Raw genomic sequence first — 15,000 nt, forward strand, 5'->3', positions numbered from 1 at the left:
TACTGAAGTGTATATGGACTGTCTGGGTCTGATACCCACTGTGTGTTGTGTCTCCCAGAACCCCAGCTGAGGAGAGAGAGAGAGGACACTCTGGTGCTGAAGTGTATATGGACTGTCTGGGTCTGATACCCACTGTGTGTTGTGTCTCCCAGAACCCCAGCTGAGGAGAGAGAGAGAGGACACTCTGGTGCTGAAGATAGGATCTGTCAGCGTGGCCCCTCAGGCAGATAACCCTCTGACTAGAACCGTGCTGCGCAAGGACATCTACCAGTGAGTCTATTCTACTACTCACCTCTCCTCCCTCTCTCCTCTCCTCCTCTCCTCCTCTCTCCTCTCCTCTCCTCCTCCTCCTCTCCACTCCTCTTCTCCTCCCTCTCTCCTCTCCTTTCCTCCTCCCTCTCTCCTCTCCTCCTCCCTCTCCCCTCCACTCCTCCCCTCCACTCCTCCATCTCTCCTCTCCTCCTCCCTTTCTCCTCCACTCCTCCCTCTCTCATCCACTTCTCCCCTCCACTCCTCCCGCTCTCCTCTACTCCTCCCCTCCACTCCTCCCTCTCTCCTCTCCTCCTCCCTCTCTCCTCCACTCCTCCTCTCCATTCCTCCTCCCTCTCTCCTCTCCACTCTCCACCACACACAGCCAGCTAACCACAATCCATTTTAAAGTGTCCCTCTAAATGAGTCTGGTCTCATACGTCAAGTCACGCTCTGTAACGTCTCCATGAGACGAGACCAGGGAGCAGTCTTTCTCCTGATGGGGGAGACGGGGTGAGGCGTGGGCAGAGACAGACGGGAGAGTGTCGTGGGGAGGAGGGGTGAGAGTCAGATGGGAGAGGGGTGAGAGTCAGATGGGAGAGGGGTGAGAGTCAGGTGGGAGAGGGGTGAGAGTCAGATGGGAGAGGGATGAGAGTCAGATGGGAGAGGGGTGAGAGTCAGGGGGGGAGGAGGGGTGAGAGTCAGATGGGAGAGGGGTGAGAGTCAGATGGGAGAGGGGTGAGAGTCGGATGGGAGAGGGGTGAGAGTCGGATGGGAGAGGGGTGAGAGTCGGATGGGAGAGGGGTGAGAGTCAGATGGGAGAGGGGTGAGAGTCAGATGGGAGAGGGGTGTGAGTCAGATGGGAGAGGGGTGAGAGTCAGGGGGGGAGGAGGGGTGAGAGTCAGATGGGAGAGGGGTGAGAGTCAGATGGGAGAGGGGTGAGAGTCAGGGGGGGAGGAGGGGTGAGAGTCAGATGGGAGAGGGGTGAGAGTCAGATGGGAGAGGGGTGAGAGTCAGATGGGAGAGGGGTGAGAGTCAGATGGGAGAGGGGTGAGAGTCAGATGGGAGAGGGGTGAGAGTCAGATGGGAGAGGGGTGAGAGTCAGATGGGAGAGGGGTGAGAGTCAGATTGGAGAGGGGTGAGAGTCAGATGGGAGAGGGGTGAGAGTCAGATGGGAGAGGGGTGAGAGTCAGATGGGAGAGGGGTGAGAGTCGGATGGGAGAGGGGTGAGAGTCGGATGGGAGAGGGGTGAGAGTCGGATGGGAGAGGGGTGAGAGTCGGATGGGAGAGGGGTGAGAGTCGGATGGGAGAGGGGTGAGAGTCGGATGGGAGAGGGGTGAGAGTCGGGTGGGAGAGGGGTGAGAGTCGGGTGGAGGAGGGGTGAGAGTCAGGGGGAGGAGGGGTGAGTTGTCGTGGGGAGGAGGGGTGAGAGCGCCACATTGTGGTCTGTCAGGTTCCCGTGGCAACGATGACGGAACGTTCTTCTGAGTGACACGTTGCAGGTCTCCTCGGTAACACTCGACTGTTAATACAACAGGCCCCAGATCAGCCCAAGTGGTGATGAGTCTCACATGGCACCTTGTGCACTACAAAGTGCACTACTCTTGACCAGAGCCCGTAGGATCCACAGTGGACAGGGAATAGGGTGCTATTTTGGGACATAACCCTCTACACTGCCATGTGAGGGAAAGCTGTGAATGAAGGGGAATATTCTGAACCAAACACATTTTGTTGACAAAAGAGATCTGTAGTGATCTGGCTTGTGTCATGGCTGTGTGGAAACCACATCAATGGGCCTTTGGGAGGGGGAGAGAGAGAGAGGGAGATATGGAGCAGAGGGAGGAGAGAGAGGGAGGGAGGAGGGAGGAGAGAGAGAGAGGGAGGGATGGAAGGAGCAGAGGGAGGAGGGAGGAGAGAGAGAGGGAGGGAGGAGGGAGGAGAGAGAGAGGGAGGGATGGAAGGAGCAGAGGGAGGAGAGAGAGAGGGAGGGATGGAAGGAGCAGAGGGAGGAGGGAGGAGAGGGAGGGGGAGAGAGAGAGGGAGGGAGCAGAGGAATGGAGGGAGAGAGAGGGAGGGAGCAGAGGAATGGAGGGGGAGAGAGGGAGGGAGCAGATGAATGGAGGGGGAGAGAGGGAGGGAGCAGAGGAATGGAGGGGGAGAGAGGGAGGGAGCAGAGGAATGGAGGGAAGAGGGGGAGGGAGGAGAGAGAGGGAGGGAGGTAAGAGGGGGAGGAATGGAGGGAGGAGAGAGAGGGAGGGATGGCGTGAGGAGAGAGAGAGAATGGAGGAATTGTCTGCCTGCCTGTAATGTTCTCTATATGAATGAGAGAGAGATATTCTGTGGGGGGTGGGGGGGTGGGTGGGGGGGGGTGCTCGTGTGTGTGTGTGTGGGGGGGGGGGGGTGCTCGTGCGTCTGTGTGTGTGTGTGTGTGTGTGTGTGTGTGTGATAACAATAATCATTATTTTAAATGAAGCCTGGTAACATCAACATGTTGTTATTGTGTGTCTCTCTGGCAACCACCCACGTGTTGTTGATGTTTCTGTCTCCCTGGCAACCACCCACGTGTTGTTGATGTTTCTGTAACTGTTGCTGTGTCAGATGGGGAGAGACATAAACACATGGGAGACAGGGAGGGAGGGAGGGAGGGAGGGAGAGAGAGAGAGAGAGAGAGGGAGGGGAGGGAGAGAGAGAGAGAGGGAGGAGAGGGAGGGAGGGAGAGAGAGAGGGAGGGGAGGGAGAGAGGGAGGAGAGGGAGGGAGGGAGGGAGGGAGGGAGGGAGGGAGGGAGGGAGGGAGAAAGAAAGGGACGGAAGGATGGAGAGAGAGAGAGGGAGGGACGGATGGAGAGAGAGAGAGGGGGACGGGAGGAGGGAGAGAGAGGGGGACGGGAGGAGGGAGAGAAAGGGGAAGACCCATAACTGTGAGTTGAGTAATGAGTGTCATTGAACTGGACCCAGACCAGATAGACCTCATTGTGGATGGTGTTGGTTTGGTCGGGGATCTCCCTCTCCAGTCTCCAAACCAATCCTTCCCCTGCCTGCGTGTCACTAATGAAAATCCTGGCATGCAGCTTGGAGCCACAATATCGGAGCCCTGTAGTTTTGGAGCCCTGTAGTTTTGGAGCCCTGTAGTATCGGAGCCCTGTAGTGTCGGAGCCCTGTAGTATTGGAGCCCTGTAGTATCGGAGCCCTGTAGTATCGGAGCCCTGTAGTGTCGGAGCCCTGTAGTATTGGAGCCCTGTAGTATCGGAGCCCTGTAGTGTCGGAGCCCTGTAGTATTGGAGCCCTGTAGTATCGGAGCCCTGTAGTATTGGAGCCCTGTAGTATCGGAGCCCTGTAGTATTGGAGCCCTGTAGTGTCGGAGCCCTGTAGTATTGGAGCCCTGTAGTATCGGAGCCCTGTAGTATCAGAGCCCTGTAGTATTGGAGCCCTGTAGTGTCGGAGCCCTGTAGTATTGGAGCCCTGTAGTATCGGAGCCCTGTAGTATCGGAGCCCTGTAGTGTCGGAGCCCTGTAGTATTGGAGCCCTGTAGTATCGGAGCCCTGTAGTGTCGGAGCCCTGTAGTATTGGAGCCCTGTAGTATCGGAGCCCTGTAGTATTGGAGCCCTGTAGTGTCGGAGCCCTGTAGTATTGGAGCCCTGTAGTATCGGAGCCCTGTAGTATTGGAGCCCTGTAGTATCGGAGCCCTGTAGTGTCGGAGCCCTGTAGTATCGGAGCCCTGTAGTGTCGGAGCCCTGTAGTGTTGGAGCCCTGTAGTATTGGAGCCCTGTAGTATCGGAGCCCTGTAGTGTTGGAGCCCCCAGTATTGGAGCCCTGTAGTATCGGAGCCCTGTAGTATCGGAGCCCTGTAGTATCGGAGCCCTGTAGTAATTTAGCCCTGTAGTATCGGAGCCCTGTAGTATCGGAGCCCTGTAGTATCGGAGCCCCCAGTATTAAAGCCCTGTAGTATTGGAGCCCCCAGTATTAAAGCCCTGTAGTATTGGAGCCCTGTAGTATTGGAGCCCTGTAGTATTTTAGCCCTGTAGTATTGGAGCCCTGTAGTATTGGAGCCCTGTAGTATCGGAGCCCTGTAGTGTCGGAGCCCTGTAGTGTCGGAGCCCTGTAGTATTGGAGCCCTGTAGTATCGGAGCCCTGTAGTGTCGGAGCCCTGTAGTATTGGAGCCCTGTAGTATCGGAGCCCTGTAGTATTGGAGCCCTGTAGTGTCGGAGCCCTGTAGTATTGGAGCCCTGTAGTATCGGAGCCCTGTAGTATTGGAGCCCTGTAGTATCGGAGCCCTGTAGTGTCGGAGCCCTGTAGTATCGGAGCCCTGTAGTGTCGGAGCCCTGTAGTGTTGGAGCCCTGTAGTATTGGAGCCCTGTAGTATCGGAGCCCTGTAGTGTTGGAGCCCCCAGTATTGGAGCCCTGTAGTATCGGAGCCCTGTAGTATCGGAGCCCTGTAGTATCGGAGCCCTGTAGTATTTTAGCCCTGTAGTATCGGAGCCCTGTAGTATCGGAGCCCTGTAGTATCGGAGCCCCCAGTATTAAAGCCCTGTAGTATTGGAGCCCCCAGTATTAAAGCCCTGTAGTATTGGAGCCCTGTAGTATTGGAGCCCTGTAGTATTTAAGCCCTGTAGTATCGGAGCCCTGTAGTATTGGAGCCCTGTAGTATCGGAGCCCTGTAGTGTCGGAGCCCTGTAGTGTCGGAGCCCTGTAGTGTCGGAGCCCTGTAGTGTCGGAGACCGGTAGTATCGGAGCCCTGTAGTATCGGAGCCCTGTAGTATCGGAGCCCTGTAGTATCGGAGACCTGTAGTATCGGAGCCCTGTAGTATCGGAGCCCTGTAGTGTCGGAGCCCTGTAGTGTCGGAGCCCTGTAGTGTCGGAGCCCTGTAGTGTCGGAGCCCTGTAGTATCGGAGCCCTGTAGTATCGGAGCCCTGTAGTATCGGAGCCCTGTAGTGTCGGAGCCCTGTAGTATCGGAGCCCTGTAGTGTCGGAGCCCTGTAGTGTCGGAGCCCTGTAGTATCGGAGCCCTGTAGTGTCGGAGCCCTGTAGTATCGGAGCCCTGTAGTATCGGAGCCCTGTAGTATCGGAGCCCTGTAGTATCGGAGCCCTGTAGTATTGGAGCCCTGTAGTGTCGGAGCCCTGTAGTGTCGGAGCCCTGTAGTATCGGAGCCCTGTAGTGTCGGAGCCCTTTAGTATCGGAGCCCTGTAGTATCGGAGCCCTGTAGTATCGGAGCCCTGTAGTATCGGAGCCCTGTAGTGTCGGAGCCCTGTAGTATCGGAGCCCCCAGTATTAAAGCCCTGTAGTGTCGGAGACCTGTAGTATCAGAGCCCTGTAGTGTCGGAGCCCTGTAGTGTCGGAGACCTGTAGTATCAGAGCCCTGTAGTATTGGAGCCCTGTAGTATCAGAGCCCTGTAGTGTTGGAGCCCTGTAGTATCGGAGCCCTGTAGTAACAGAGCCCTGTAGTATTGGAGCCCTGTAGTATCAGAGCCCTGTAGTGTTGGAGCCCTGTAGTATCAGAGCCCTGTAGTGTCGGAGCCCTGTAGTATCGGAGCCCTGTAGTATCGGAGCCCTGTAGTATTGGAGCCCTGTAGTGTCGGAGCCCTGTAGTATCGGAGCCCTGCAGTGTTGGAGCCCTGTAGTGTCAGAGCCCTGTAGTATTGGAGCCCTGTAGTGTCGGAGCCCTGTAGTATCGGAGCCCTGTAGTGTCGGAGCCCTGTAGTATCGGAGCCCTGTAGTGTCGGAGTCCTGTAGTGTCTTAGCCCTGTAGTGTCGAAGCCCTGTAGTATCGGAGCCCTGTAGTATCGGAGCCCTGTAGTGTCGGAGCCCTGTAGTGTCGAAGCCCTGTAGTATCGGAGCCCTGTAGTATCGGAGCCCTGTAGTGTCGGAGCCCTGTAGTATCGGAGCCCTGTAGTAAATGAAGCTGTGGTTTTGCAGTATATTTACCCAGTAGCAGACTGGATATGTGGCTCTGGGGAGAGACTAGGAGTCCACTTGCCTCAAACTTGCCTCATTTCTCTCTATTCCTGTACCAAGTTCCCCTGTTTACATGACTGAGAGGAACTGAGGCCTGTGTGCCTGTTTGCCTGCCTGTCTGTCTGCATGCCTTTCTGCACGTCTGTCTGCATGTCTGTCTGTCTGTCTGGCTGCATGTCTGTCTCCCTGTCTGTCTCCCTGTCTGTCTCCCTGTCTGTCTGTCTGCATGTCTGTCTGTCTGCTTGTCTGTCTGCATGTCTGTCTTCCTGTCTGTCTGTCTCCCTGTCAGAACGCTGTGTTCCCCAGGGTTAAACCAGACAGACCACACGGTGTGATGCTCCCTGTCAGAACGCTGTGTTCCCCAGGGTTAAACCAGACAGACCATCTATTGGTCGTCAGAGTTTAAACACAGAGAGAGAGAGACGAATCAACAACTCCCTTTTATCTTTTAAAAAACCCAAACATGTATTTACTATTTTTCTTGCCAGTTGAGTGACTGTTATTGAACCAGAGTTTCACAAAACATCTCCATGAATCTCTTTTCATTCCAGTTGAATCCCGGTGGGCTTCGTGATCGACCCTGTCAGCGCTCTCCCCTTTAACAGACACACAGCCCGGTGGGCTTCGTGATCGACACTGCCAGCTCTCCCCTTTAACCAGACACACAGCCCGGTGGGCTTCGTGATCGACACTGCCAGCTCTCCCCTTTAACCAGACACACAGCCCGGTGGGCTTCGTGATCGACACTGCCAGCTCTACCCTTTAACAGACACACAGCCCGGTGGGCTTCGTGATCGGCCCTGCCAGCTCTCCCCTTTAACAGACACACAGCCCGGTGGGCTTCTTGATCGACACTGTCAGCTCTCCCCTTTAACAGACACACAGCCCGGTGGGCTTCTTGATCGACACTGTCAGCTCTCCCCTTTAACAGACACACAGCCCGGTGGGCTTCGTGATCGACACTGCCAGCGCTCTCCCCTTTAACAGACACACAGCCCGGTGGGCTTCGTGATCGACACTGCCAGCTCTCCCCTTTAACCAGACACACAGCCCGGTGGGCTTCGTGATCGACACTGCCAGCTCTCCCCTTTAACAGACACACAGCCCGGTGGGCTTCGTGATCGACCCTGCCAGCTCTCCCCTTTAACCAGAGTTATAAACAAACACACACAGACAAACGGTTGTTTCAAGAACGCTGTGCTTCTTCCCACAAATAAACAACAACAATGACTCTCTTGAGCATCTAACTTAGACGTCTCTCTCTGATTGGGGAGGTCATGTGATACGCTGTAATGCTCAGGAGGTCATGTGATACGCTGTAATGCTCAGTAGGTCATGTGATACGCTGTAATGCTCAGTAGGTCATGTGATACGCTGTAATGCTCAGTAGGTCATGTGATACGCTGTAATGCTCAGGAGGTCATGTGATACGCTGTAATGCTCAGGAGGTCATGTGATACGCTGTAATGCTCAGTAGGTCATGTGATACGCTGTAATGCTCAGTAGGTCATGTGATACGCTGTAATGCTCAGGAGGTCATGTGATACGCTGTAATGCTCAGGAGGTCATGTGATACGCTGTAATGCTCAGTAGCTGAGGTAAATAACATGTCATTGTTTAGACATGTAACTCAGTAGGTCATTCCTGAGGAGAGAGAAACAGGCCCTATATCTCTCTCTGTGTGGATGGAAGAAACAGGCCCCTATATATCTCTCTCTGTGTGGATGGAGGAAACAGGCCCCTATATCTCTCTCTCTGTATGGATGGAGGAAACAGGCCCCTATATCTCTCTCTCTGTACGGATGGAGGAAACAGGCCCCTATATCCCTCTCTCTGTATGGATGGAGGAAACAGGCCCCTATATCTCTCTCTCTGTGTGGATGGAAGAAACAGGGCCCTATATCTCTCTCTCTCTGTGTGGATGGAAGAAACAGGCCCCTATATCTCTCTCTCTTTGTATGGATGGAGGAAACAGGCCCCTATATCTCTCTCTGTATGGATGGATGGAGGAAACAGGCCCCTATATCTATCTCTCTCTGTGTGGATGGAAGAAACAGGCCCCTATATCTCTCTCTCTCTGTATGGATGGAGGAAACAGGCCCCTATATCTCTCTCTCTGTATGGATGGATGGAGGAAACAGGCCCCTATATCTCTCTCTCTCTGTGTGGATGGAAGAAACAGGCCCCTATATCTCTCTCTCTCTGTGTGGATGGAAGAAACAGGCCCCTATATCTCTCTCTCTCTGTGTGGATGGAAGAAACAGGCCCCTATATATCTCTCTCTCTGTACGGATGGAGGAAACAGGCCCTATATCTCTCTCTCTCTGTGTGGATGGAAGAAACAGGCCCCTATATCTCTCTCTCTCTGTACGGATGGAGGAAACAGGCCCTATATCTCTCTCTGTATGGATGGAGGAAACAGGCCCCTATATCTCTCTCTCTGTACGGATGGAGGAAACAGGCCCTATATCTCTCTCTGTATGGATGGAGGAAACAGGCCCCTATATCTCTCTCTCTCTGTATGGATGGAGGAAACAGGCCCCTATATCTCTCTCTCTCTGTATGGATGGAGGAAACAGGCCCCTATATCTCTCTCTCTCTGTGTGGATGGAGGAAACAGGCCCCTATATCTCTCTCTGTACGGATGGAGGAAACAGGCCCCTATATCTCTCTCTGTATGGATGGAGGAAACAGGCCCCTATATATCTCTCTCTCTGTACGGATGGAGGAAACAGGCCCCTATATCTCTCTCTCTGTATGGATGGAGGAAACAGGCCCCTATATATCTCTCTCTCTGTACGGATGGAGGAAACAGGCCCCTATATCTCTCTCTCTGTATGGATGGAGGAAACAGGCCCCTATATCTCTCTCTGTATGGATGGATGGAGGAAACAGGCCCCTATATCTCTCTCTCTCTGTGTGGATGGAAGAAACAGGCCCCTATATCTCTCTCTCTCTGTATGGATGGAGGAAACAGGCCCCTATATCTCTCTCTCTGTATGGATGGATGGAGGAAACAGGCCCCTATATCTATCTCTCTCTGTGTGGATGGAAGAAACAGGCCCCTATATCTCTCTCTCTCTGTGTGGATGGAAGAAACAGGCCCCTATATCTCTCTCTCTCTGTGTGGATGGAAGAAACAGGCCCCTATATATCTCTCTCTCTGTACGGATGGAGGAAACAGGCCCTATATCTCTCTCTCTCTGTGTGGATGGAAGAAACAGGCCCCTATATCTCTCTCTCTCTGTACGGATGGAGGAAACAGGCCCTATATCTCTCTCTGTATGGATGGAGGAAACAGGCCCCTATATCTCTCTCTCTGTACGGATGGAGGAAACAGGCCCTATATCTCTCTCTGTATGGATGGAGGAAACAGGCCCCTATATCTCTCTCTCTCTGTATGGATGGAGGAAACAGGCCCCTATATCTCTCTCTCTCTGTATGGATGGAGGAAACAGGCCCCTATATCTCTCTCTCTCTGTGTGGATGGAGGAAACAGGCCCCTATATCTCTCTCTGTACGGATGGAGGAAACAGGCCCCTATATCTCTCTCTGTATGGATGGAGGAAACAGGCCCCTATATATCTCTCTCTCTGTACGGATGGAGGAAACAGGCCCCTATATCTCTCTCTCTGTATGGATGGAGGAAACAGGCCCCTATATATCTCTCTCTCTGTACGGATGGAGGAAACAGGCCCCTATATCTCTCTCTCTGTATGGATGGAGGAAACAGGCCCCTATATCTCTCTCTCTGTACGGATGGAGGAAACAGGCCCCTATATCTCTCTCTCTCTGTACGGATGGAGGAAACAGGCCCCTATATCTCTCTCTCTGTACGGATGGAGGAAACAGGCCCCTATATCTCTCTCTCTCTGTACGGATGGAGGAAACAGGCCCCTATATCCCTCTCTCTGTACGGATGGAGGAAACAGGCCCCTATATCCCTCTCTCTGTACGGATGGAGGAAACAGGCCCTATATCTCTCTCTCTGTATGGATAGAGCAAACAGGGAAGGGTCGAGGAAGGAAGGAAGGGTTGAGGAAGGAGGGAAGGGTTGAGGAAGGAGAGAAGGGAGGAGGAAGGAGGGAGGAGGAAAGGGTAGATGGAGGAGGGAAGGGTTAGATGGAGGAGGGAAGGGTTAGATGGAGGAGGGAAGGGTTAGATGGAGGAGGGAAGGGTAGAGGGAGGGAGGAGGGAAGGGTAGAGGGAGGAAGGAAGGGTAGAGGCAGGAGGGAAGGGTAGAGGGAGGAGGGAAGGGTAAGATGGAGGAGGGAAGGGTTAGATTGAGGAGGGAAGGGTAGAGGGAGGGAGGAGGGAAGGGTAGAGGGAGGAGGGAAGGGTAGAGGCAGGAGGGAAGGGTAGAGGGAGGAGGGAAGGGTAAGATGGAGGAGGGAAGGGTCAGATTGAGGAGGGAAGGGTAGAGGGAGGAGGGAAGGGTTAGATTGAGGAGGGAAGGGTTAGATTGAGGAGGGAAGGGTAGAGGGAGGAGGGAAGGGTAAGATGGAGGAGGGAAGGGTTAGATTGAGGAGGGAAGGGTAGAGGGAGGAGGGAAGGGTTAGATTGAGGAGGGAAGGGTAGAGGGAGGAGGGGAGGGTTAGATGGAGGAGGGAAGGGTTAGATGGAGGAGGGAAGGGTTAGATTGAGGAGGGAAGGGTAGAGGGAGGGAGGAGGGAAGGGTAGAGGGAGGAGGGAAGGGTAGAGGGAGGAGGGAAGGGTAAGATGGAGGAGGGAAGGGTTAGATTGAGGAGGGAAGGGTAGAGGGAGGAGGGAAGGGTTAGATTGAGGAGGGAAGGGTAGAGGGAGGAAGGGAGGGTTAGATTGAGGAAGGAAGGGTGGAGGGAAGGGTAGAGGGAGGAGGGGAGGGTTAGATTGAGGAGGGAAGGGTAGAGGGAGGAGGGGAGGGTTAGATTGAGGAGGGAAGGGTAGAGGGAGGGAGGAGGGAAGGGTAGAGGGAGGAGGGAAGGGTAGAGGCAGGAGGGAAGGGTAGAGGGAGGAGGGAAGAGTAGAGGGAGGAGGGAAGGGTAGAGGCAGGAGGGAAGGGTAGAGGCAGGAGGGAAGGGTAGAGGGAGGAGGGGAGGGTAAGATGGAGGAGGGAAGGGTTAGATTGAGGAGGGAAGGGTAGAGGGAGGAGGGGAGGGTTAGATTGAGGAAGGAAGGGTGGAGGGAAGGGTAGAGGGAGGAGGGGAGGGTTAGATTGAGGAGGGAAGGGTAGAGGGAGGAGGGGAGGGTTAGATTGAGGAGGGAAGGGTAGAGGGAGGAGGGGAGGGTTAGATTGAGTAGGGAAGGGTAGAGGGAGGAGGGAAGGGTTAGATGGAGGAGGGGAGGAGGGAAGGGTAAAGGGAGGAGGGGAGGAGGGGAGGAGGGAAGGGTAAAGGGAGGCAGAGTGTAGCCAGAGTAAACAGAGGGTTTGTCAGTCAGTAAATGAAACACCTGGCTCTGGTTCCCCAGCAGAGATGCATCACATCACTGTGACACTCACCATTAATGCTCCACTAAATTGTTTTAAAAATGGGACTGTTCTTAGTGGAGTAAATCAAACATTCGTTTTTATTAAAAGTTAATTTCTGAATTTATGGTTTGAATCAGAGGAGTTTGTGTCTCAGGTCCAACAGACGATATTTGGAATAATCTTGAATATGTTTCTGGTGTTCAGATTTTAGACGATAATATGAGGAGAAGTCAGAACAAAACCCCAGAGAACTGATACATCTTTGAACAAAACCCCCAGAGAACTGATACATCTTTGAACAAACCCCCAGAGAACTGATACAGCTTTGAACAAACCCCCCAGAGAACTGATACATCTTTGAACAAAACCCCCAGAGAACTGATACATCTTTGAACAACCCCCCAGAGAACTGATACATATTTGAACAAAACCCCCCAGAGAACTGATACATCTTTGAACAAACCCCCCAGAGAACTGATACATCTTTGAACAAAACCCCCAGAGAACTGATACATCTTTGAACAAAACCCCCAGAGAACTGAAACATCTTTGAACAAAACCCCCCCAGAGAACTGATACATCTTTGAACAAAACCCCCAGAGAACTGATACATCTTTGAACAAAACCTGCAGAGAACTGATACATCTTTGAACAAACCCCCCAGAGAACTGATACATCTTTGAACAAACCCCCCAGAGAACTGATACATCTTTGAACAAACCCCAGAGTACTGATACATCTTTGAACAAACCCCCAGAGTACTGATACATCTTTGAACAAACCCCCCAGAGAACTGATACATCTTTGAACAAACCCCCCAGAGAACTGATACATATTTGAACAAACCCCCCAGAGAACTGATACATCTTTGAACAAACCCCCCAGAGAACTGATACATCTTTGAACAAACCCCCCAGAGAACTGATACATCTTTGAACAAACCCCCCAGAGAACTGATACATCTTTGAACAAACCCCCCAGAGAACTGATACATCTTTGAACAAACCCCCCAGAGAACTGATACATCTTTGAACAAACCCCCCAGAGAACTGATACATATTTGAACAAACCCCCCAGAGAACTGATACATCTTTGAACAAACCCCCCAGAGAACTGATACATCTTTGAACAAACCCCCCAGAGAACTGATACATCTTTGAACAAACCCCCAGAGAACTGATACATCTTTGAACAAACCCCCCAGAGAACTGATACATCTTTGAACAAACCCCCCAGAGAACTGATACATCTTTGAACAAACCCCCAGAGAGAACTGATACATCTTTGAACAAACCCCCCAGAGAACGGATACATCTTTGAACAAACCCCCAGAGTACTGATACATCTTTGAACAAACCCCCCAGAGAACTGATACATCTTTGAACAAACCCCCAGAGAGAACTGATACATCTTTGAACAAACCCCCCAGAGAACTGATACATCTTTGAACAAACCCCCAGAGAACTGATACATCTTTGAACAAACCCCCCAGAGAACTGATACATCTTTGAACAAACCCCCCAGAGAACTGATACATCTTTGAACAAAACCCCCAGAGAACTGATACATCTTTGAACAACCCCCCAGAGAACTGATACATCTTTGAACAAAACCCCCAGAGAACTGATACATCTTTGAACAAAACCCCCAGAGAACTGATACATCTTTGAACAAACCCCCCAGAGAACTGATACATCTTTGAACAACCCCCCCAGAGAACTGATACATCTTTGAACAAACCCCCCAGAGAACTGATACATCTTTGAACAAACCCCCCAGAGAACTGATACATCTTTGAACAAACCCCCAGAGAGAACTGATACATCTTTGAACAAACCCCCCAGAGAACTGATACATCTTTGAACAAACCCCCCAGAGAACTGATACATCTTTGAACAAACCCCCCAGAGAACTGATACATCTTTGAACAAACCCCCAGAGAGAACTGATACATCTTTGAACAAACCCCCCAGAGAACTGATACATCTTTGAACAAACCCCCCAGAGAACTGATACATCTTTGTATTTATTTTTATTTAAATAGTGAGTTAAAAACAAATTCTTATTTACAATGGACGGCCTAACCCCGGTCAAACCCGGACGACGCTGGGTCGATTGTGCGCCACAATATGGGACCCCCAATCACGGCCCCGGTTGTGATACAGCCTGGAATCGAACCAGGGTGTCTGTAGTGACGCCTCTAGCGCTGAGATGCAGTGTCGTAGATCGCTACGCCCCTCGGGAGCTTTGAGGTGGAAGGTTTTTATTCCTCCAGTTTGTTGTTGTAAATGTTTCTGTGTGGAAAGTCTTGATGGATATTCAGGGTTTTCTCTCCGTCTCCCGGCTGATATATTATGTAACGTATCAGATAACATGTGAGCTGATTTCTCAGAGAAAGACAGACAACGGCACATCCAATGTCATTACTAATCATTAGAAGAGCTGCTTTTGGTGTTTGTTGAGTGGCGTTCGCAGGAAGTGCAGGAAGGGGAGATATGAGCCATTAAGCTGTGTGTCAGAGATCTCTGTGTCGGCCTGCCTGTCATCCAATGAATGGTTCTACTTTAGTCAACTTCCTGCGGGCTGGAGGTCACTTCTGGCTCTCTCTGGACTGGGATACTGGGGTTTCTCTTAGAGGGGGTTAGAGACCGTGTCTTTATGCTGGGGGTTTTCTCTTAGAGGGGGATAGAGACTGTGTGTTTTCTCTTAGAGGGGGTTAGAGACCGTGTCTTTTCTCTTAGAGGGGGATAGAGACCGTGTCTTTCTGCTGGGGGTTTTCTCTTAGAGGGGGATAGAGACTGTGTAATTTCTCTTAGAGGGGGTTAGAGACTGTGTCTTTTCTCTTAGAGGGGGATAGAGACCGTGTCTTTATGATGGGGGTTTTCTCTTAGAGGGGGTTAGAGACCGTGTCTTTTCTCTTAGAGGGGGATAGAGACCGTGTCTTTCTGCTGGGGGTTTTCTCTTAGAGGGGGATAGAGACCGTGTCTTTTCTCTTAGAGGGGGATAGAGACCGTGTCTTTCTGCTGGGGGTTTTCTCTTAGAGGGGGATAGAGACTGTGTAATTTCTCTTAGAGGGGGTTAGAGACCGTGTCTTTTCTCTTAGAGGGGGATAGAGACCGTGTCTTTCTGCTGGGGGTTTTCTCTTAGAGGGGGATAGAGACTGTGTAATTTCTCTTAGAGGGGGTTAGAGACCGTGTCTTTTCTCTTAGAGGGGGATAGAGACCGTGTCTTTATGATGGGGGTTTTCTCTTAGAGGGGGTTAGCGACCGTGTCTTTTCTCTTAGAGGGGGATAGAGACCGTGTCTTTCTGCTGGGGGTTTTCTCTTAGAGGGGGATAGAGACTGTGTAA

At 52.2% G+C, this 15,000-nt stretch overlaps 1 protein-coding gene across 3 annotated transcripts in view; it reads left to right on the plus strand.

Moving 5' to 3' along the window:
* Positions 1–15,000, plus strand: part of LOC149984734 (intermembrane lipid transfer protein VPS13B-like) — a 283,030-nt gene that overhangs the window by 16,133 nt on the left and 251,897 nt on the right. For all 3 annotated transcript variants that reach the window (XM_090215719.1, XM_090215714.1, XM_090215713.1), the window contains exon 5: positions 153–270. In XM_090215719.1, coding sequence (XP_090071845.1) covers positions 153–270 — 118 coding nt within the window. The remainder of the gene's footprint in view (positions 1–152; positions 271–15,000) is intronic.

The sequence above is a fragment of the Oncorhynchus mykiss genome, chromosome 2, assembly GCF_057628025.1.
Source record: "Oncorhynchus mykiss isolate SJ-2025 chromosome 2, ASM5762802v1, whole genome shotgun sequence".
Lineage (NCBI taxonomy): Eukaryota > Metazoa > Chordata > Actinopteri > Salmoniformes > Salmonidae > Oncorhynchus > Oncorhynchus mykiss.